The 24,971-nt window shown below is 34.1% G+C and overlaps 3 protein-coding genes and 1 long non-coding RNA gene across 6 annotated transcripts in view; 2 read left to right on the forward strand and 2 right to left on the reverse strand.

Annotated features, from left to right (window-relative positions):
• Positions 1-13,851, forward strand: part of LOC116767848 (protein fem-1 homolog CG6966) — a 39,036-nt gene extending 25,185 nt beyond the window's left edge. Inside the window, exons 2-11 of one of the 3 annotated variants that reach the window (XM_032658345.2) lie at positions 1,737-1,937; positions 5,442-5,601; positions 8,944-9,144; positions 9,556-9,774; positions 10,264-10,456; positions 10,667-10,833; positions 11,064-11,282; positions 11,470-11,735; positions 11,905-12,099; positions 12,615-13,851. In XM_032658345.2, coding sequence (XP_032514236.1) covers positions 1,812-1,937; positions 5,442-5,601; positions 8,944-9,144; positions 9,556-9,774; positions 10,264-10,456; positions 10,667-10,833; positions 11,064-11,282; positions 11,470-11,735; positions 11,905-12,099; positions 12,615-12,863 — 1,995 coding nt within the window. In that variant the 5' untranslated portion in view covers positions 1,737-1,811 and the 3' untranslated portion in view covers positions 12,864-13,851. Of the gene's footprint in view, positions 1-1,723; positions 1,938-5,441; positions 5,602-8,943; positions 9,145-9,555; positions 9,775-10,263; positions 10,457-10,666; positions 10,834-11,063; positions 11,283-11,469; positions 11,736-11,904; positions 12,100-12,614 lie in introns of all 3 variants that reach the window. The other 2 variants (XM_061523640.1, XM_032658346.2) reach the window with 2 other exon arrangements.
• A 365-nt stretch (positions 13,852-14,216) lies between these two features.
• LOC133319405 (uncharacterized) lies at positions 14,217-15,114 on the reverse strand. The gene is made up of 2 exons (XM_061523641.1): positions 14,982-15,114; positions 14,217-14,907 (listed from the first exon to the last, which is right to left on the reverse strand). Exons 1-2 carry the CDS (start codon positions 15,041-15,043, stop codon positions 14,424-14,426), a joined length of 546 nt encoding a protein of 181 aa, XP_061379625.1. The 5' UTR covers positions 15,044-15,114; the 3' UTR covers positions 14,217-14,423.
• A 2,108-nt stretch (positions 15,115-17,222) lies between these two features.
• LOC116767849 (uncharacterized) lies at positions 17,223-18,555 on the reverse strand. Its single transcript, XM_032658347.2, has 3 exons — positions 18,278-18,555; positions 17,988-18,200; positions 17,223-17,913 (listed from the first exon to the last, which is right to left on the reverse strand). Exons 2-3 carry the CDS (start codon positions 18,197-18,199, stop codon positions 17,430-17,432), a joined length of 696 nt encoding a protein of 231 aa, XP_032514238.2. The 5' UTR covers position 18,200; positions 18,278-18,555; the 3' UTR covers positions 17,223-17,429.
• A 908-nt stretch (positions 18,556-19,463) lies between these two features.
• LOC133319406 (uncharacterized) lies at positions 19,464-22,650 on the forward strand. Its single transcript, XR_009753026.1, has 2 exons — positions 19,464-20,267; positions 20,783-22,650. It is a non-coding gene; the product is annotated as an uncharacterized LOC133319406 (long non-coding RNA).
• The last annotated feature ends 2,321 nt before the right edge of the window (positions 22,651-24,971 follow it).

Consider the following 24,971-nt stretch of genomic DNA (forward strand, 5'->3'; position numbering starts at 1 on the left):
CGGCCAGCGGCTTTCTCTTCTAGCCGGTGTTTAATTATGTTTATAAATTATGACATTTGTATATAATAATAAGAAATTTGAGAACCAAAAAAATATTATGTGTGTTTCAGTAAATAGTAAATAAATAATAAATTTCAATCATATAAGGATTTTAAAATATAGCGCTGATTATTCTCAACGTCATATTAAGTATTAGTCGAATGTAAGTGGTGCTTCGAAAGATAAAATTTAATTGGTATGTAAATGTTTACTTGTTATCAAGTGCTTTGGACAAAATTAATAAATAAAAGCGTTTCCAGTTATTGGACAATTGAACTATTAATATGAAGATCGTTATAAGAACTTAAAGGTATGAGGGACAAACGAGTTAACATTTCGTCACGATCGATAACAGAACCTCCCCATTCGGTGTCGGTTGAAAACGACACTATGACACATTTCGAGAACTTGTATAGTATACAGTACCCAGTTCCGTGCATAGCCTATTGGCACATATTTTACGTAACAATGTTATGTACTGATAAAAATGTAGCCTTTGCATCGAATTAACTTTTTATAATATACGTAACATTATAACGTTTGACTTTTCGATTTCGTCACGTATTCACGTAATATTCGTTCCCATTTCGGACTTTTAATCTCAATAAAAACATCCGTATCGGAAATAAAAATTATGTTCATAAAATTACCAGTTTTCCTCGTAATTTATCTGTGCCCTTAATATACGGTTGCATCGTCACTACATACGTGACGTTTCCAGTATTGTATTGAAAAATGTTTACACACTGTGCTATCTACTTAGGTTTATGAATCAAAAACAGAACGCTCCGTATGTAGTAATGTATAGTATTGATAATGAAACCAGTGGGTAATTGAATAGGTGAAAAACTGCCTTTCCGTATGAATCGCTCATTGTACCGAGATCACATTTGACTGTACCCTCGATTAACAATAGAGGGTTTAATTATAATTTCAAGGTTAGAAATTTTTTTTGTTATAATTTATTTCGCAGTCGGGCGTTAAATTAAAAACTAAAATGAGGATTAACTCATTTATACATAACATAGTATTTTAACTCTTTTTCTAGAGCGCTTCGATCTTATTATTTAATAATTTCATATATCAAGGTTCAATAATCATTAAGGAAATGACATTGGTGACACGTCTAAGGTTGATTAAATATTTTTTTTGATAAATTTTGAATATATAAATAATGTGTTATTAATTAATATAATTTCTTATGCATTAGCTCTTGAACTGCAACTTGTTCTAACCTCTAACAAAATATCGTACGTACTTGTGTATGAATTTAAAATTTTACATATATAAATATATATATAGAAAGGGAGAGAGAAACAGAGATAGATATACATACGTAAGGAGAATAGCGATTAGAGAAATCTTATTAAAGTTTTGTCCTTATACAATAATTTCTACGAAAATTACATGAAGCATATTAACTGACGACATTTCACACAAATTAGAACAGTAATTTATAAAGTATCACAAACACTAAATGATATTTCATTAAAGTCTTCTTCGTCTTCATATTTTTTGCTTCCGACGAAATAATTTAAGTCCGCAAAAAAAAAAAATTATACGTAAAACGCTATATATGCTAACATTATTCTCATATCCCGTGTGTGCATATCGGTCTCATAGTCAAAATATTCGCAAAAAAACTACAATTATAAGATAATGGCCGCTTCATATATATGTTTAGTTATATTTCACAGGTGGTATATATAACAGAATTTGTGTATAATTGTTGTGAATAGTGCCACGTGGCATTTGTGTATAGTAATGTGATAATGTCTAATGGTGTGTGGGACTTGATGGATTTGATGCCGGTGAAGTGCCGCTGGATTGAGAGGTTGAGGAGGTGCGGGAAGACTCTACTTCGAAGACAGCGGAGATTGATAAGACGCTTGAAGAAGGTTCTTATCATATATTATGTTTAATTTAGTAGGAAGAACACTGTAAATTTTTATTGATCATTTTAATTGATCGGGTGTCGTATTACATACGCTTGTATTAAATTATTTTATTTGATTACAATATGTCTATGCATTTATATGATAACTTTCGTGTTCCGTTGTAAAAGTTTCACAATATGTTTTTCCTTCGTCTTCAATTAGATGCAGCAGAACTAGCAGTAATACTGCCACTTACATTTGAAGGTTGTCGTGGCTTTTCATCTGTAAGTGGTAGAATCGCGTTGTCCCTAATAACTTTACTCCATTGTGTGTGCAAAAGTATAATCAAAATCAAAAATAGCATTTCAAAATTATAATGAATCTTTGTTCCATTAGTGTCGAAAGAACAAAGATGTCTACTGTCGCGACATTGAACCCGGCATACTTACGAAAGCCGCCGACAATGCTCATTGTGAAAGAGATCCCGTGGGTTCATTGTCTCAAATGTTTAATTTTAAATAGAATTAACCAACCCGGTGTCAGTGTGTATCCGTCTTTCGGTTTGTAGGAACACCAAGAACGTAGCCATACAACTACCGTAAGATTTTTGTGAGTAACATTGACATTTTTTTATTTGATTTTTACATATAAAATTATTATAATATATACATATATATTATAATATTATTTAATTCTTAAGGACTTTTATCGAATTAGAATGAACGTCATTGAGATTTTTTTGCGGTTTTTATCTGATTTATAATTAACAATGTCAAAAGTGTATGAAATTTGTAGTGAGTTTAGAGTTGTTTTAGTTTCGTACATTTCATTTGTAGACGTCGTTAACATTCAGGTTAATGGTTAAACATTTTCGTTGTTAGCTTCCCGTTATGAGAGCGACCTGGCCCCGATGACACTTGAAGCTATTGTGTTATGGGTGCTAGGCTGTGCTAACTGTATTATACTTAAAATTAGTCAAACTTGTAAAAGCAACACACACACACACATACACACACACATATATATATATATATGTATATAGTTTGTCGTATGCCTAAATCTAACCTTCTGCATATTATATGTATTTTATTTACAAGCAGCTTCTGCTATGGAATATTTTGATGCTAGGATTATGTTTGTTTACTTATAGTTTATAACACGTAAAACTGTCATTTTCCTCCAAGCAATCACTGACATAAAATTTTCCTAAGTCTACATAACTATTCTTCTTCCGAGTTATATAAGAAATAGTGAAATATGTATGTTGTTTTAATAGTGTTATAAAATACCTTATTATAATATTCATATTGGTTTTTGTTAAGATTTTTTTATTTAGTTAGCCAGTTATATTTTTATTGAAGCCGTCTCGAATGAAATATAAATTAAAAAAAATAAGTTTAAATTAAAATTCAAATATATGTACAGGATTTGAATCTGTTGTTTCCGGAGTAGCGCTTTACAGTCGCATTTGCTATTGCACTATCGTTCCCATGCATCTTCTATATATTGTAACACGCTTATTTGTATCTTATGTCAAGTATTGCTTTATAATATGAAGAAAATTGAAATTCTCCAAGATTTAATAGCATTAATTCGTCTCTTAAATGTTTAAAAAAAAAAAACTCATTTTGGGACTTTTAATTCAATTATTAATATGCTGTCTTTTTCTATTTGATTTGATAATCGCAGCTAAATTTAAGTTTATTGTCCGTAAGTAGACGCTCGAGTGAGTACATAACGCTGTGGCAATAGTTACGAAACCGTTCGCTGCTATGTTAACAGTACCCTTAGTAAGAATTTGTATTCAACATAGGCGGTTAATCTGACATAGAATTGGATATCATTTCTTCTGAAATATGTCACAGACTACATAATAAAAGTCACATGTCTAGGGCTCTTTAAAAAATTATATATAAACCTCATTTATTGTGGCTGTGACGTTTAAATAATTTTGGAATATACGAAAAAAATATATATTAATGAACGATTTAAATGGCTGTAAGTTTTCGTTGTAATAGAATAGCAGTAAATAATTTCGATTCGATTGAATTGGCGTTGCAAAATCTTAGCAAACCCGTTAAGGTCGTTACACTGCTCTGTTTAACATAATAATTATTGGTTCGATGTGATATACAACATGGAACCAAACTGTATAGAGATATATAAGTGGTTATATTGTGTAAAAAATATCTGCGAGTTTTCTTGTAAGATTAGATTTTATTACCTAAAATCGATTCTTTACCTGTAATCGATTCAAATCACATGTATTAAAGGATTACTCATTGTATAATAATGTGTTTTTTTTTTTGTATAAACAGATGAAGTTGAAAAAAAGTGCAATAAAATTCACATGTCGATTTAACTGTTGCAATTATTTTTTTTCACTGTCACGGTTTTATGCAGTATAGTGCAATTTCATTCATATTTTTTATATACGAATGATCCGAGGGTTCAAGGTTTATGAAAGTGTGTCGTTTATGTCGAACGAAACGGACATTGTGATAGCATTGAGACGTGTTGCATGATGCGTTACACGACTCATATCGGAAAGTCCGAATTCAAATTAATTGAGAATTCTTATGTAATATTCCAAGTATTTTTGGTTTACAAATGCGTCAGATTTCTGTCAATGAACGGTTGAGTTTTTTTTTTGTGAAAATATTTCCATGACCTTCTTTCTCTTTACCTGCCAATTGTTCTGTTGGAGCTATTAAATAAAGATACTATATTAATGTTGGATTGAAAATTAAAATGAATCAACTTGAGTTTAGAAATTGAGTTAATGAAGTAAAATAATTTATACCTATCAATAGTCGTAAGTATGGGATAGTATATGTTTGTGGGTGTGTGCGTGTGCGTGTGCTTGTATGTGTGCACATGTATTACTACTGAGTTCACACTTGACGGATTTCATTGAAATACACTTGCACTGCCAATTTGGCACTAAAAATATGTACAGAAACTGGTTGGAGCGTAAGCAAAAAGACGTTAATTTAAATAAACATACCTATTACAAGGCTCCCGACCAGAAACGTAGTTTTTGATGGACAATTACATCGTTATGGAAAATACTGTTTCTTACATCCTTGATAACTTGTTTGCTAAATTCCGACCGTGAAAAACGTATGAGTAGGTCGTATGAAACACAGACAAACGGACTAAATGAAGGCTTGGTCCTCCATACACAAAAATCAAACATTGTATCATTATTTAATTAAAACTATGAATAAAATGCAACTTATATTATTTCATTGATAAAATTTGTTACTTTAAAAATAAATGTATTTCTTATTTTACTCATCACTTTTGTACATAGAAACCTGTTGACAGTAATAAAAAGGCACAAATGGAAATAAAAAAAAATAACGCGTAGAAATCCGAAAATATTAGTTTAATTTAAATGAATACTCGCGAGTCTCAGATCTCATTAACACAAAAAAAACTAATACAAAATAAACTTCCGGTGACGATACGAAAATATAATATAATATGATATGTTAATGTGTGTGTGTCTGTTTATTTCAGATGTACCTGCACAGCTGGCGTTCAGACGAGCTCAGCATGTTGGTGGGGGCGAAGGTGACGGGTGCTACGCCCCTAGTTATCGCCTGTCGCAACGGACACTACGACGTCGCTGAATACCTCATAGAGAGGTGCAAGGCTGATATTGAACAGCCCGGGTCGGGTACGTTCCAAATATGTACATTACATTAAAAAAATACGAGTAATAAAACAATTCGGTTGTTGATAGCTATTGATAGCGATAATTTAAAATCGAGTCCATTCTATAGACGAACTTTATAATATGTAATTAATATTGTCTTCAGAGCTTTCAGTTTTATTTTATTAATCAGATTATCTTAATTGTTAAACGTACGTTTGATTTTTAATACAACAGTAAATATCTGTTAATATATGAATCAATATATATTTATATTTGTTTGTGATATTATTTTAATTTACTCCCACCAACGGGCGGAATGACATTCCGACAGTATCCAGTCGGATTAAAAAAGAGAATAGTCCTATTATGTAAATTACCGAGTTCATAACGTATACCAAAATTTCTAAAGTGTTTACATCCTTCTATGATTCATACTAAGTTGTGTTACATATCAATAATATTACTCCTTAAAAAAAAATCAATTTACTTTAAAACGATGTTATCGATGAAAGTCAAACAGGTTTATTACTTTTTAATTGATAATATTATGAATGATGGCTATATAAAAATATCCTAGCGAAATCTTGTAGTTTTCCGTGTGATTATTTCCGCAGGATGCAATGCTCTCTGACCTTTCGCAATCGCAGACAATTCTATTAGGTCGCGTTCGACAGTTTCCTGGTGACGGTTCGTCGACCTGATGTTGTCCCTGATAATTACTCTCATCTTCCGATACTCGTCCTTATAGTTCATTCCATATAAATACATAGTCTCGTCTCCCAAATTGCAGACTTCCGCAATATATATTTATATTGGCATAATTTTCGTGGTACGGCTCATGGCATGACAAATGACTTTACAGGTGCGACCTTAAATTCTCTTTAACGATACGTCTCAGTAAAATACTCTTTAAATGTATATAGTGTTTCGACATCCGCATATACTTTCTCGTGTAGGCCGCTTGGCTCAAATCCATCTCACCTTTTCATTTAAATACGATTTTCTATATATATATATATATATGTGTATGGGTTAAGAAACTGTCATAGTCACATATTTAGAGACGTGTTTATGGAAATTTTTGTTTCTATCTCTAAATAAATCTATCTGTCTCCAAAAGATGTAGGTATTCCATAGTTTTACGAGCGATATTTTTTTTTCTATTATAAATTATATTATTTTGAGATGTATTACATTTAATTACAAACCTTTAATTCAGTTTAAATTGATTCTATATAAATTTCTTCTTATATTTATCGAACTTTTAAATTCGATTTGTAGATTTTGGTACCTTGCCAGTTGTTTGAATGGAATTTTTCATGTTGTTATTTAGTGAAATTTCGCTTCGATTTCAAACAGTATTAGTATTTATTAACATTCACTCAATACTTTACTGACTCATTAGCTATCAAAAAATATATTAATTTTCTAAGGCGACGTTCTAAAATTTTAATATGTTATATGAAATAATTTAAGAACAGAAACGTTAGAAGAATAATAATTAATTTAATGATTACTAGGAAATAATATTTAATTTATTTAAGCTATATATAAATTCATAGGATAATAAAATATCATAGAAAAATAATACACTGCGTGTTTTTAATACAGGAAACAGTTTTAAATTGTGAAGCGATTTCAACTGGTCTTATACAAGTCGCCGCACAGTCGCTAATGAACAATATAGTCCGGTCAATTTAGACATTCGAAGTTACATAAAGTCCCAACAAGCTGAATTTCTGTGAAGTTGTTTAAAACATAATTATAAACAATGTCTCAAAGTTCCCCATCATTCCCGTTTAAGGAAAAAATTTTATTCAAGGTCAAAGGTCAAAAAAAACGAGTTTTTCGCGATTTTCAGCAAAACGGTAAGTTTTATCATAAAAGTACATTAGACAAAAATTGTAGATCATAAAATTATCTATAAAAAATGTATCAATACTTTTTTTCTTACGAGCCACCGTTTCTGAGATATAACGATTCAAAAAGTTATAAAAGTTGTTATCGTCATAATATGCACACGTTTCCACGCCACCTATGAGGTAGTGTACTTAGCGCGTTTTTCTTAACGTGGTTTCCCCAGTAGGCCTACTCCACGGGTCAGTTGTGATCCTGTTTAATGTAAAACTATTGCAAAATAACGGAAATTTTTAAAGATTGGGAAAGATAAAAGCGATGTAAATAAAAAAAAAGTGTTGAAGTTTATTTGTCTTATTCGTAAGTTTCAAATTCTTGTTCTTCTCCTCCTGCTTCTTCTTCATCTTCATTTTGGATGCAAGTAAATTGCGCCAATAGCGATGTATCGCATGATACTTCGTCGGAGTCAAACGAATCCTCCATTGTTTGTGTTTCAATATTAGAGCACGACCGGCCTTGACAATTTGTGCATGCCAAAGAACAAAACAGTCCGACTTTTTTGCAACCACATTTAGCACTGCATCCCTTTTTGCAGTTGCAAAAAATAGTGTTCAGCAGTTTTTCCGGCGCAGGTGGAAGTAAAGTTTGAACTGGCTCTAATATATTATTGACCAACTTCCAACCCCAGTCTGTAGGGTCTAGCTGATTACCAAGCCACACTTAAACTTGGTAATATACTCGAAAAAGATGTTGGTGAGCAGCAACTGAGGTTGGAGGAAGATGTCTCGAAGTTACACTGGCTTAAAGATTAAGGGACTGGGTTTCATTTTACCTGATATTCTTATAGTTAAAACTTATGTATATTTTATATTGTAAGTATAAGTTACAATGACCGATAGAAAAATATTTAAACATTTAATATATAATATTTATATATATAATATATATATGTATAATATAATAATATATAATATATATATATATATAACAACTCAAGATGTATATGCGTGGCGTACTCATGCATATTATGACGATAACAACTTTTATAACTTTTTGAATCGTTATATCTCAGAAACGGTGGCTCGTAAGAAAAAAAGTATTGATATATTTTTTATAGATAATTTTATGATCTACAATTTTTGTCTGATGTACTTTTATGATAAAACTTACCGTTTTGCTGAAAATCGCGAAAAACTCATTTTTTTGACGTTTGACCTTGAATAAAATTTTTTCCTTAAACGGGAATGACGGGGAACTTGGAGACATTATTTATAATTATGTTTTGAACAACTTCACAGAAATTCAGCTTGTTGGGACTTTATGTAACTTCACCCTCATTTTTTGGTCTAAATTGACCGGACTAAATATACAAGCGCTTTGCAATTAAAATATAAACAGTTTCTCATTTTTAATTTAAATTTTCAAAGTCCTGGTACGAAAAATGTCTGTGATATAGCAGAAAAAATAGGTTTTAAGTAAGTAACATGTTATGCATTTACCAAACAGTGACATTTGATGGGGAGACGATAGAGGGTGCTCCGCCCCTGTGGTGCGCGGCGGCCGCTGGTCACATGCCGCTAGTGAGATTGCTGGTGAGAGCTGGTGCTAACGTCAACTCAACCACCCGTACACACAGCACACCGCTCAGGGCAGCATGCTTCGATGGGCACTATGATATAGTGAAGTTCCTCGTTGAGAACGGTGCCGGTGAGTTTTGTAGGAATCACGTATTAAAATATGTACTTATAACGTGTTTCACTTGAGCCACATTAATGACATGTTTAAATAACGGTTGAAGTCTTCTACGAACTGGATTCGAGGTAATAGAATAGAGAATCTAAGAGACTTTAAGTATTCCCAGTTCGAGGTTGCTCAGGTCCGAATTTTAAGGGTAGATCCACAACGAATGTCTTTCTTCCCAAGACTAAAAAATATGTTATTTTCAGTCCAGCATCTTTAATACAAGTTTTTATAACCTCAACACCAATAGTTTTTTCTCTATAAGAATATTCCCGATGTTCGTATAGTGATTCTCCAAAAAACGTTGTATCCATCCTTGTTTAGGAAAATGGACATTTCTACTACGTTCCTATTTGAATGTGTATTCTACATTCCCAGATATCGAGATAGCAAATCGTCACGGTCATACCTGTCTCATGATAGCCTGTTACAAGGGTCACATACAGATAGCCAAGTATCTGCTGTCGCTGAACGCTGATGTGAACAGGAAGAGTGTGAAGGGGAACACGGCATTACATGACTGCGCCGAGAGCGGCTCGCTGCATATACTGAAGATGTTACTCGCCCATGGCGCTACGATGGACGTTGATTCGTATGGTGAGCATATCTGGACGAGTGGGGATGAAACAGAGAGAGAAAGAAAGAGACAGAGAATATATACACACTGGTGTATATGTGGTGTAAAAAGTATTAGGTACTAAATGTAACCTTGTAAATCTGACAATATAGGTATCGTCCATTGTCGAGCTTGTACATTGTATTTCTAGTAACGAAGTAAAGTTGTAACATGGTGATAATAATATAATTTTAAATGTTCTACAAAAATTAAATCTCAATTGATATAATTGAAGGTAAGTTGCTTTTCATATTTTATTACGTACTGTGCGATGTTATTCCATAAATAAAATTATTAATTAAATTATGCGTTCCTTACATTCGTATGTTATTTAACTAAAAAGATTTATATTATAAAACCCTATGCTATTCGTTTGGAATCTTTGAGTCTCCTTGCCAAAGTTTTCAATAAGTTAAAACTAGATGGCGTTACTATGTAAGGGGAATTTCACACTCTTGTAATGTTTTTAGGCATGACACCGCTACTGGCTGCGTCAGTAACCGGTCACACTCACATAGTGGAGCTCCTCATCAACATAGAACACGGTCTTGTGACGAGGCAGGAACGGATAGACGCCCTGGAACTCCTCGGCGCCACTTACGTTGATAAAAGGAGGGATATGGTTGGAGCTTTGGCGCTATGGAAACGGGCTATGGCATACAGGTGATTGTAACGTGATGTGTTAAGCTTGTGAACGTCTTTCGTCCAGTGGACTTGGGAATTTTATGACCAGAGCTTGTCTTAAAATTTGTACAGTAAGAGAGACCAGCGCCATCTAATGTCTGTGTCACATGATATTCTGAAAATACAACAATAGCCTTCATGTTGCATATATAACAAAAATGTTTACATATTTGTTTTTATATATTACAGGTTTCCAGACGACGATCGTGAACCTATCCCCAAGCCGAAAGACGTTCCCCGTATAGAAGCTTACGAGTATGCAGTGGAGCCCGGCGATGCTCGCCAGTTGGAGGAATTGCTGGCCGACCCTGACGCCATGAGGATGCAGGCCCTCGTCATACGCGAAAGGATACTCGGTGAGATGACGTCACCGTGATGACGTCACACTTATTATATACCACTCCACGAGTGTGGTTTCATAAAGGACAATGGCAGCGTGTGCCTGTGGTTCAAACATCACACTACATAGAAATTTAACTGAGCAGATGGCTGCATGTTTAAAATGAATTGTAAACAATAACATATAAATACACTAATATATTACAATTCAATTTGATCTAACTCGCCCTCCCCCCTCCTGAAACAGGCCCCGCCCACCCGGACACGTCATACTACGTCCGTTACCGAGGCGCGGTGTACGCGGACGCGGGTCGTTTCGGTCGCTGTCGTACTCTGTGGCACCACGCTCTGGACATGCAGCGAGCTGTCCTCCCCCCCCTGTCTCCCCTCACCCAGTCCAGCTTGTACAGCTTCGCGGAGTTGTTCTCCTACATGCTGGCTGAAAGGACGAGACCGCCGCTTAGAGGTGAGCCTGTTTATTTGATGCTCCGTCCTGCTTACGAATTATAAATTTGCCTCTGTCGATTTAGTACTCTGTGCTATGTTTATAAAACACCATAGATACCTTAGTGGTTTCGTTAGATGTCACAATACATCAAAGATATTTGTGTGATTGTCGGATATAATTAATTTAATATTTGTTTACGTTTCAGGTCGAATAGTTCCTCCGGTGACGTTCGAGGACATAGATCCAGTGTTCGTGAAAGCGTTGTCGGAAATACACAGGGGCATGGAGTTACTAGAGTCAAAATTAACTATCGACAGGGAGCAGACACTTGTGACGTTACAGCGAGTGCTAGTTATATCTCTACACCTTGCTGCGCTCATGGCAAGACTGCTGGAGGAGCCGGGGTGCACCGACGACGTCTCCAGGAAGATACATAAGGCTGTTTACTCACTGGTTAAATTAGACATTAAGGTTTGTACAAACTGTATTTATAGAAATTTATTAAATTAAAATATATATCACAGTGGCAGCAAATATAATGTTCAAGCATCATATTACTGTTTGTACAACAAAAATAATAAATCAATGTTTAATTTGATTCTTATGTAACCTATAATGATATGAATTTATATCATTTCAGGTCCGTCAAGGTCGCTCAGCGCTCCACGTGGCGTGTTCGTCTGAGGCAAGCCGCGGGCGGGGCGGGGCGGAGGCGGCGAGCTCGTGGACGGCGGAGGCTGCGTGTCCCGCGCTCGTCGCACTCATGCTGCGGCTCGGAGCGTCGCCGGACGTGCGCGACGCGGACGGAAACACGCCCTTACATCTAGTCTGCAAGGTATATATCAATGATGCCATATATTCTACTCCCCCAAATACTTTCTAAGCCAAGGTCTGGCTTCTAAGAGGCGCCCTTAGAGCGCACTAGGACGGATAATACAAATTTTCACCTCCCCCAAAGCAACCCCCCCCCCCCTTCAAAGCTTTCCTAAGCCAAGGTCTGGCCTCTAAAAGGCGCCTTTAAGGAGCACACATGACACAGGGTCAAAATGTCAAAGGAATCTTCTTCCGTTCTAGATCTTCCTTCTATCCTGTTCAAGCGACTAGTCCTCCTTCCTTATGAGTACAACAAAACAATGGGAATAGTCGCTATTCCATTTACAACTTGAATATCTACAAGCTATATCAGTGATATCTTATAGAGGGTTCATCACTTTCCGCTTCATGTCCATTAACCATCAGATGTAATAATAGCCACGAACCATCCAGTGCGTATACGTAGCTATTTCCTCACTGATTTAATTAGATATTAAATAGTTCAGTCAAGTAAACCAAATGTATTCTCTGTTCCAGCTAAACCCGTGCCCTGCGGAGGTGGTTCGCGAGTTATTATCTCACGGAGCTCACATAGACACGGTCAACTATGAAGGTCAAACTCCTGAGGAGATATTAAAATCCACCCAACAGACGCTCTCGTCCATAGTGAACCCATTAAAATATACGACGCTCAAATGTCTCGCCGCGCGCACTGTTAAGAATTACAAACTACCCTACAGACATGTTGTGCCGCAGTGCTTACACTCGACTATAATTACTCATTAATATTAATATAAAATATAAACGTTCATTTTTATTTGGAATAGAACCGTTTTTTATTAGATATATATATATTTTTTTCTAGTGTTATTTTTTTTCGCCTATGTGCCAGGTCTGCCGATTTCAATGTATCACTATGCAGTATTATCTAAAACAATATCGGTTTTAAAACCTATAATTTATACATTACTTGGAGAATTTTTATCTTTATATATTTTGTACATAATTTTTTTTATATATAAATATATATCTAAGCAGTATTTCTACATATTGAAAATCACTAGTGACAAATCTTACGATAATGTTGTATATTGATCTATATAAAAGTTTTGATTTGATGATAACACAATAGTCTCTGTAATAACGAATTTATTGTATAGAAAAAAATAATTAACTGAGTTTGAATAAAGAATAAAATGTGTATATGTAGATTGATAATTAAAATACAAAATTTGTTAAATAAATTATGTAGCGAACGAACATGTGATAGACAAAGAAATATTGATGTTTTAAAATAATAAATTTCTATTTAAAATAAGATTATAAATTTCTATAGTATATTATTTACGGCACGGCATCAACTAGTCTTCGTTTTAAATATAAACCGATTCCTCTCCGCATATAATCTGTTGTAAACTTGAGTAACTCGATCAGATTTTATTTAACATTTCATTGACATCAGGAACAAATAAAACTATTTAGTTAACTATGGAATGAGTAACTTGTAAAGTATATGTAAGTAGGTAGATATAAATTACTGTATATTTTGTGACATATAGGTATATAGACAGCCAGCTGGTGTTCCGTTTGGGCGTTATAATAAAACATTTAATGACTGTTCATTCAAGTTGATATCTAAAAATGTATGTCAGTAATATTATGGAAGCCCGTCGCTATCTGTGTGTATTATCTCATAGTATAATGAATTAGAAGTACTGCGTGATTATGTACTAGATATTTTTTGAAATTAATAAAATGCTTTAAAATATTACAAGACATTTTATTTTATGCTTTGTTATAAAAGTGTATTGATATATTGTGAATTACATTCAGCAAAATTTCTTAGAAAATTAATTATCTGGCGGCAAATTGTTTTCATGATTGTGTAACTACAAACAGTTTAACAGAAAAATAATTTTATCTTTAATTTACGATATAATAGTATTGGACAATACAATTTACAATATATTTTATAAACTATAAAGACTTAAAATTTAAATGCTTCTTGTCAATGTCTCGGACACAAATATTTAATGTTATATCACCATTTCACACAAAAAACTGGCAAAATTCTAAACAAAATTTATGAAAACATTTGATTTGATTGGTATAAAGGAATGATTTATCACAATAAAGAAATAAACAAATGAATTATTTTTAATGATAAGAAGTTCAACAAACTATGTGTAATACTAATGACAAAGTTTGTAGAATAAGAATATAATTGAAAACTGATTACAATATATTATAACTGTCACAAATATAAAATCCTTTCCATCAAGTAGAGTATCAATTGAAAGGAGAGTCGTAAAGTTTAAAAAATAATGGCATACAAGCCTTACATTTTCAAGAGTTCTTGGAAAACAAAACTTTCAACTCTGGAGGACTTAATTCCAGTAATTTTACTAAATCCTGTACTGACCCTGATGGAAACGCCATCCATTGCTTCTGAACCTCAGAAAAGTTGTCCATCATATCTTGAACCATTCTTATGCCACTTGGATTTTTTATTTTAGCCATTTTAATTATGGGTTCCTTTGTGATTTTGTTTTTGTGGAGTTTACGCAGAGCACACACGAGAGGCCAAAATTGGAATTGATCATAAAAGTGTTCTGTGCCGCTTACAGCTGATAAATACAGTCTACATTTTTGCATGTTTCCATTGTCCCAAGTTAATCCCAATAATTGGGCTTCAGTTGATGTCAGATTTGGAAATCTATGTCTGTACTCAAATGCATAAGCTGCTACCAAGCCACTAAGACGATTTGCAGTAAACTCATAGTTCTCAACCACAATATTTGGGCCTGTTTTTTTTACGAGCAATGGAGTGCTATAAATAAAAAAATATTACCACTAGTTTTTAAAACATTTAACACAATAAAAAAAAATTTAAACTGCACTTACTTCCGTTCAAGCATCATTCCATTTAGAGCAACTATTTCTCCTGGCTTGACCTGCTTCAACATATTCCTTAATTCATATCCCTTCGCCAATATCGTCTCTACATTTTCTTACATCTAGTCTGCAAGGTATATATCAATGATGCCATATATTCTACTCCCCCAAATACTTTCTAAGCCAAGGTCTGGCTTCTAAGAGGCGCCCTTAGAGCGCACTACGACGGATGATAAAAATTTTCACCTCCCCCAAAGAAACCCCCCCCCCCTTCAAAGCTTTCCTAAGCCAAGGTCTGGCCTCTAAAAGGCGCCTTTAAGGAGCACACATGACACAGGGTCAAAATGTCAAAGGAATCTTCTTCCGTTCTAGATCTTCCTTCTATCCTGTTCAAGCGACTAGTCCTCCTTCCTTATGAGTACAACAAAACAATGGGAATAGTCGCTATTCCATTTACAACTTGAATATCTACAAGCTATATCAGTGATATCTTATAGAGGGTTCATCACTTTCCGCTTCATGTCCATTAACCATCAGATGTAATAATAGCCACGAACCATCCAGTGCGTATACGTAGCTATTTCCTCACTGATTTAATTAGATATTAAATAGTTCAGTCAAGTAAACCAAATGTATTCTCTGTTCCAGCTAAACCCGTGCCCTGCGGAGGTGGTTCGCGAGTTATTATCTCACGGAGCTCACATAGACACGGTCAACTATGAAGGTCAAACTCCTGAGGAGATATTAAAATCCACCCAACAGACGCTCTCGTCCATAGTGAACCCATTAAAATATACGACGCTCAAATGTCTCGCCGCGCGCACTGTTAAGAATTACAAACTACCCTACAGACATGTTGTGCCGCAGTGCTTACACTCGACTATAATTACTCATTAATATTAATATAAAATATAAACGTTCATTTTTATTTGGAATAGAACCGTTTTTTATTAGATATATATATATTTTTTTCTAGTGTTATTTTTTTTCGCCTATGTGCCAGGTCTGCCGATTTCAATGTATCACTATACAGTATTACCTAAAACAATATCGGTTTTAAAACCTATAATTTATACATTACTTGGAGAATTTTATCTTATATATTTTGTACATAATTTTTTTTATATATAAATATATATCTAAGCAGTATTTCTACATATTGAAAATCACTAGTGACAAATCTTACGATAATGTTGTATATTGATCTATATAAAAGTTTTGATTTGATGATAACACAATAGTCTCTGTAATAACGAATTTATTGTATAGAAAAAAATAATTAACTGAGTTTGAATAAAGAATAAAATGTGTATATGTAGATTGATAATTAAAATACAAAATTTGTTAAATAAATTATGTAGCGAACGAACATGTGATAGACAAAGAAATATTGATGTTTTAAAATAATAAATTTCTATTTAAAATAAGATTATAAATTTCTATAGTATATTATTTACGGCACGGCATCAACTAGTCTTCGTTTTAAATATAAACCGATTCCTCTCCCCGCATATAATCTGTTGTAAACTTGAGTAACTCGATCAGATTTTATTTAACATTTCATTGATATCAGGAACAAATAAAACTATTTAGTTAACTATGGAATGAGTAACTTGTAAAGTATATGTAAGTAGGTAGATATAAATTACTGTATATTTTGTGACATATAGGTATATAGACAGCCAGCTGGTGTTCCGTTTGGGCGTTATAATAAAACATTTAATGACTGTTCATTCAAGTTGATATCTAAAAATGTATGTCAGTAATATTATGGAAGCCCGTCGCTATCTGTGTGTATTATCTCATAGTATAATGAATTAGAAGTACTGCGTGATTATGTACTAGATATTTTTTGAAATTAATAAAATGCTTTAAAATATTACAAGACATTTTATTTTATGCTTTGTTATAAAAGTGTATTGATATATTGTGAATTACATTCAGCAAAATTTCTTAGAAAATTAATTATCTGGCGGCAAATTGTTTTCATGATTGTGTAACTACAAACAGTTTAACAGAAAAATAATTTTATCTTTAATTTACGATATAATAGTATTGGACAATACAATTTACAATATATTTTATAAACTATAAAGACTTAAAATTTAAATGCTTCTTGTCAATGTCTCGGACACAAATATTTAATGTTATATCACCATTTCACACAAAAAACTGGCAAAATTCTAAACAAAATTTATGAAAACATTTGATTTGATTGGTATAAAGGAATGATTTATCACAATAAAGAAATAAACAAATGAATTATTTTTAATGATAAGAAGTTCAACAAACTATGTGTAATACTAATGACAAAGTTTGTAGAATAAGAATATAATTGAAAACTGATTACAATATATTATAACTGTCACAAATATAAAATCCTTTCCATCAAGTAGAGTATCAATTGAAAGGAGAGTCGTAAAGTTTAAAAAATAATGGCATACAAGCCTTACATTTTCAAGAGTTCTTGGAAAACAAAACTTTCAACTCTGGAGGACTTAATTCCAGTAATTTTACTAAATCCTGTACTGACCCTGATGGAAACGCCATCCATTGCTTCTGAACCTCAGAAAAGTTGTCCATCATATCTTGAACCATTCTTATGCCACTTGGATTTTTTATTTTAGCCATTTTAATTATGGGTTCCTTTGTGATTTTGTTTTTGTGGAGTTTACGCAGAGCACACACGAGAGGCCAAAATTGGAATTGATCATAAAAGTGTTCTGTGCCGCTTACAGCTGATAAATACAGTCTACATTTTTGCATGTTTCCATTGTCCCAAGTTAATCCCAATAATTGGGCTTCAGTTGATGTCAGATTTGGAAATCTATGTCTGTACTCAAATGCATAAGCTGCTACCAAGCCACTAAGACGATTTGCAGTAAACTCATAGTTCTCAACCACAATATTTGGGCCTGTTTTTTTTACGAGCAATGGAGTGCTATAAATAAAAAAATATTACCACTAGTTTTTAAAACATTTAACACAATAAAAAAAAATTTAAACTGCACTTACTTCCGTTCAAGCATCATTCCATTTAGAGCAACTATTTCTCCTGGCTTGACCTGCTTCAACATATTCCTTAATTCATATCCCTTCGCCAATATCGTCTCTACATTTTCACTGTGACGCAGGAACTCGGCATCTTTGTAAACATTGTAAAATATTCGACCGGAAAATACTTCACTTACTTCATTATTTCTAGACGAAAACTCAAACTTTTTCATTCTATGGTAAAAAATTAAAGTTAATAAGAATACAACAGGGACAAATAAAAACAGGAAAAGTTGAGTTATTGATTATACCTGTACTGTTCTCGTATTATTCAATGGTAAACACTTAAAAGGAAAGCAAGAATAAAATTACTCGATCACAGTCATAAACGAGGAAATTCAATACGTATACAAATAAAAAACAATATGAAACCCTAAAGGTACAAAATTCACTAAAAAAAACAATACACAGCTTGTATTTCTAATTTGAATTATCACTTAACAACACAAAAACTAAAAAGTATGTAACTGTAAGGAATATCTAAGAGCTATTGCCATTTGCCAGCAGATATTAAATTATTACTTATTAATACTCTTTGTCATTTGTTAGTATATGTTACAAATTAGGTTTCTTTCAGATACCAACCAATCACAGGACACTTATGACCACAGCTCACTTATTATTGGATAACTCGATTTAATGTCAAATATCGGGTATTTCCCGTCTAGATATTGCCAAAGACCCTCAATTTATACAGCTAAATCGTAAGTGTTGTATCTTTTCATATTATGAGTCTTATTTATATTTTGTTAGGACATAAGTATGTGTGAAATGACAAGACAAGTCCAATTTTTTTTTAAATTGAAGTGCTATTCAGTAATTACAACTCTTTAATTTAATATCTATAGATATAATTTAAAATGTGTTATCTGCATCCATTAATTTTGAAGCGTGTTTAATTTTGGGCTCCCCGAAGTTGGCCTTGCAAAAATGATTTTTATTTTGCTATTTTAGATCTTTTAGCTTTTAAGTAATTTGTTCTTGATTATTCGCTATTAATATATCTAGATCTAATATCTTCATTGCGTACGTGTCAACTATACGCTTAAACTTTAAATGAGGTTTGAATGCTGAAAAAAAAACCATTATAAATTTTTAAGGAGCAATTAATTTCGTACTTATGTACGAAATTTATTAAAAAATATAATAATAATATAATTCACTCAAATACAAATAATCTTCAATAATTAAGAAGTAATTAAACAATAATAATTGAAAAGCATTAATAATTATCAATATAGATAGTAAAGCTAGCACGTTAGTTAATGAAGATCGTTTTATGAAATATCGAGTTAAGAAATTAAATAAAATCATTTTTTATTAAATATAATAATATATTAAACATCTGTACTATACATTCCTTTTTTGTTTTTTTTAATCTATTTAATTTAATTGTGTAATCTGTTCGATGCTTACATTTTATCAATGACACGTCGTAGTGATATTTATGTCAAAATAAACTAGTAGGCACTAGGCAGTCCGCAGTATTCAGTAACTGCAATTTACAAACCATTAATGATTACTGTTCTATGAACAGTATTCAGTAGTCCTTTCAGGCATTACCTACCTAAATTTGCAATATGAGTACGCTACTTAGTAGTTCTTCCTTGCCTTTGTCAATATGAACTATAGCATATCTCGCTGATAGATAGATAATTAGATACATACAAATTGTAGTTGATTTGACAGAAAAATATTGTACCGAAAATGTTGAGCTCCGTAATTGTTATGTGTATGAAGATCTGCTTTGGTCTAGAAAGTGCCCAATTTTTACCATTTGTTTATTGTAAAGTCCAAAGCGTTTGCCGTCCAACACAAGGAGCGATTTGTTTTGACTACACTTATTATTTATTGTGTTATTCAGTATTGATGTAACATTTAGGGATGCGCAAGATATTGTCAAAAAAGTATGATATTAAAAATTTCATGACCACCTAATAATATCCTGTGAAAAAAAATATACTTCCAAAAATACAAAATATAAGAGCATCAAAGGATAATAATTGTGAATGACGTCATTGGTTTCTATGGTTGTGATTCACTGGATCATATATCAGAAATTGCCTAAATGTTACAGGAAATATTACTATAATAGGATAATTGAGAACTGAGAACTTCATTCTCTTAGTAAACTAATGGATTAGCAGCAGATATTTAATCAAACACCATATGAAGTCACAATGTTGCATTATTATCAGACGACCTTAGAACACTTTCAGTGATTTGTTAAAGAACATTATAGTAAGTAAAATATAGTTGGTAATTTGAGAATATACTTAAAAATATCATATACTCTCTTATTCTTTATCTATTAAAATTAACTCTCAACCCTAAATTTATTACTTCTATTGACATTTACAACTGAAATAACTTCTATAATAAGTTACTTGTTGGATATTTCTAATTTCTTTATTTAAATAAACTATAAATTTAATCTAATAATTTGTTATACAATACTTTTCTTTTTGCTGGTATTGTCAATGATTTCACATTAATTAATAATTAAAATGTTTCCTCATTATACAAAAAACTTGTAAGAAACTTCTTCATTCTTTCATAGAAAAGTATGTTTCTCAGTTTTATTAATCAAATCTAAATAAAGAAGGTAATTGTGCACCAATACTAAGGCTTCAATAATATGCCTATATTAATAATATTTAATATTTTTGAGTAAAACTAATGTTTTTTTGGATTTCCACCATGAAGGATGAGATTAAAATGTACAATTAAACAATAAACCTTATCTATGTTTCCAGGCTACTGAGTCATTAAAGAATTGTATTGGTGGTTCATATTTTTGGTACAATGTGAAATAATCTGAGCCAAAATTACACTATAGAACAGCAATATAATATATTTAAACGACAGAGAACCGACATCTGTAATTTCTTTACCATTCAAGAAACTAATGTGATTAATTATGAAATGTTATAGCTCCTATTAGAATGTTATAGCCCTGATCGTCAAGCCTAGCAATGGTGGTAGGCTCTAACCAAACACTCTGTAGCCCTTCATTATACATTGGAACTGAAAATAAAAGTTCTGATAAGAACATCACATAAGTGGTCGGTTGAAACATACATCTAATTGAAAAAGAACGTAAAACGACATTCAGCAAGTTGAAACATTAAAAGGCTTTCAAAGCGGTATATTCGCAGGATAATGAAACAGTTATGCCACATGCATAACTCATCCCCGAAAAGAACTTTTTTACCATACCTCCATGACGTCGTCCTATACTCATCTCACTTCATGTCCAGTTGCAAAAGGATCTGAATTGCCTTAAGGCGCCTGCTAAAAGTGAGTCTCGGACCACGAATTTAGGACGTCGTGGACGAAGAAGGGATTGCCAGCGGCGGCCTCCGACGCTCTCTCGCGAGGGATGTCGCTTTTACCGGTGTAACGTTCCTACTACTATTATAATCTGACGACGCGGTGATCCTATTTCTAAACGTAACGTCATCTTCCGGGTCGATGAGAACGTGTTTGGAGCGTCTCCTAAAACGCTTGTGAAATTTATTCGGACTATTGTTGACGATTTCCGCCACCAGAGGGTTGGGGTGATAGCAGCTCTTTCGAAGTACCTCACGGACAGTACTTTGAAATACTGCTGAATAGATGGAAGGTCAAGGTCTCTGTGGAGGTTGACGTTACGCATGTACCACAGGGCGCCCGTGATCGTGCGTAGGAAACGGTTTTGGAGTGTCTGAAGAAGTTTCAAACTCCGATGAGCGAATGCTACGTTAGCGTTGGACAGTATTGCTGTTATGCAAGTTTTGTATAACGTCATCTTATTTCTAAGTGACATCTTACTCCGTTTGCATAGAACAGGATAGAGGCGACTGAGGAAGAAAAAGGCTCGGTTTGTGAGTTTTTTAATGTGTGAAGCGAATGACATTCGTCTGTTTAACGTCACACTCAGGTAATTGGTTTCCGTCCGCCAGGACATAAGTGTATCGAATATGGATATTTGAGGGGGGACACCGATATAACGCCCCCGTTTGAAGTACACGGCCGTACTCTCCTCGGGGTTTAGAGCGATCCTGCATTCCCGAAACCAGTCGCATAGGGCGGTGGTTGCGGCTTGGAGTCGAAGGTGAATTGTGACAGGATGTCGGTTAGTGGTGTAAATAGCGGTGTCATCCTCGACAAGGTCCATCTTAGAGGGATTAGGAGGCCTGGGTATGTCGCTAGTAAAAATGGAGTATAATGTGGGAGATATCATTGAGCCTTGAGAGACTCTGACTCTGATAGGTCGAGGAGACGAGAGCTCCCTCTCCATTCGGTAGCAGAAGGAGCAATGCGACAGATAGTCTCGTATGATGAGTACAAGCCTGCCTGAGCTACTTTTGAGTTGGTACAACTTGTATACCAAGCCATCCTGCCAGACCCTGTCGAACTACCCGGTTTGTGAATGCCTATGACAATGGCCTCTTTGCATTGATCCGGAAACTAGCATCCGGTCAACAGAGCATTGAATACGCATGCCAGTAGGTTAACGAGGCGGGGCGGGAGAAATTAGATCACTTTATTAATAACTATCTAATCCTTTGGACTTCTTGATGTAAAACTGTATTATTTTAATAACTGAGTGAATGGTTTATTGAAATTAAACAAAAGAAAAGCACACGTAAAAATAGATGTATTCGGTGGTAGCATGAAGTATTACCGATAATAAGTCATGTGAAAGATACTTAAGTTGCACTTAATTTCTAATAGATGACGCCACTTATACAATTTTGCAATTAATTAATATAAATCAACACTTCTTAACATTCAGTGCTTTTATTAATCTGTCGGTTGCCTACTCAGATTACACTGGCTCTCTAGGCTGTCGGCTAGGTATTCCGCTTTTTCAAGATCGTCGAAGGCGGGGGTGGGGTTGTGGGCGAACAAGCTGAGGCATTTCCGAGTCAGCATCTCTCTTCAACGACCAGAAGGCGATGTATGAAGGAGCGATAGAAGAGAGCTTCCTGTCCCAATTCCCATCTCGGAAGTTGGCGAAGGCGCAAACAACCTGTCTCGCGAGAGGACGTAGCCTACGCTTGTTCAATGACATGGGGGCCGCGTCATGAGCTTTGTTCGCAGCGGTCTTTTGGTTGATAAGGTCCAAAGATCCAGAGGGATCTCTCGTCTGCTGCTATGGCCGTCCGAGATCTCTCTCGTGCATCCCTCGACCCTGTCATCGAAGAAGTTTCCTAACCCTACACAATCTAACTCCGCATTCTCGACCGTGGAGATGGTAACAAGGATTCGGTCGAGATGCGGAGAATCCAACGACTGAAGTCGTTCGGAGAGCTGTTTTCAATAGATGATTCTCTTCGTCTAAGGCGCCACATCGGGAGGAGGTCCTAGCTGGACTAGGACAGGTCGATGGTCTGAGTCTGGCTCGGATAGCGTCTCGATGGAGCGCAAATGTAGGGTCACGTCCTTCAAGAGCGCTATGTCGAGCACGTTCTGTCTGTGATTTTCTACATTCGAGTAGCGAGTGGGTGCCAGGGAGCCGCGATAACGAAATTGAAATCGGGTCTGTCAGTCAGTCTATTGAGCCTGGGGAGCCTGAAGGGCCTTTGGAGCCTGAGGGGCAGAGGGCGCAGCACCAGAGGCTTGCGGAGCCTTCGGCTGGTGCGAGGAATTTTTCCTCGCTTTGACCTGAGCGGCGCTTTCTGGCACCCGCGATAATTTGCTTGGTGGTCTGCAGGCACAGGACGCAGGTCGGAGGGACATCCTCCATCGGCGTCTTTAGCGGACAGTCCAGATCGCGCGTGTGCGTCTCCAGCGAGATTCACATCAATCAGCCAATCACAGCAGACTGTACATCTTCGTAATTTCTAATAATAATTACTATGATTTTATCTGTATGTAAAGGAAAACATTTTTCAAGTATACCATTCTCATTCTCATCACTACAGTTACATGTGTGTTACTCTCTATAACAAGTCCTCGAACACAGCCTCCAAAACTCGAAGATCCAGACTCCTATTATTTCAAGAAAATAAAAAAGTTGTAAATTAAGAATTATAAAAATTTTCATGTCGCCTCTTAATTTAATGCTTTTTCAAACAGATTCTCATCAAATTCAAATTTACAAGGTTTAAATATACATAAAATCTTAGATAACACCTACCATACCAGTATTGGTTGGCCGATATAAAATCACACACCTACGTAAATTTAAACTTTACTCAAGTAAAGTTTTAATCATCCTTAGTTCGCAGCTTAAATTTGAAGAAAGACGTTTATACGATCAATTAAAAGTATAAATAAAAAAAGGGACTGCAAATATTTTGAAAATAACCGAAGCGTCGGGAGTATTTGGTTTAAAAAAAATAAAATACGCGTAGCATCTAGGTAATCCGAAAAATATTACTTTCATTTAAATGAATACTCGCGATAGTCTGAGATCTCATTACGAATAAAACATGTTAATAAAATTCACACCTATCAAAGAGAACCAAATGTTTGTTTTTGTTTCGTTGTACTACAAACGTAGTAATTTCAGTTTTGTATTCAAAAACTATCACATGTGAAGATTGACGAAAGAAAAACTTACAACTCTCCTTACACAGTTTTACAATACAAACTTGTGATAAAGCTTATTGCTATCCTAGTAGATTTTATAAATTAATTTATTCCATACTTGTAAAATTTGATAGATTTTTTTTCTAAAACCAATAATATCCTATGATACGTGGTTTCATTTGTTACTGGTACTTAATACGGTAGTCTTTAAGATTTTTAGTATTTAAAAACTTTTCGAGTGGATTTATTACGATAGATTTATTAAAATATACATAAAATAAAGTAGATTTCAAATGATCATCCTTCCTGTACAATTAGTCATTTAACGCCCAGAAAGTCGCATGTATCGATATAGTAGCAACTTTTTATTCTAATTTATATCAGATATAAATGCTATACATTATTCCAATTCCATTTTTTTTG

The sequence above is a fragment of the Danaus plexippus genome, chromosome 19 (genome assembly GCF_018135715.1).
Source record: "Danaus plexippus chromosome 19, MEX_DaPlex, whole genome shotgun sequence".
Lineage (NCBI taxonomy): Eukaryota > Metazoa > Arthropoda > Insecta > Lepidoptera > Nymphalidae > Danaus > Danaus plexippus.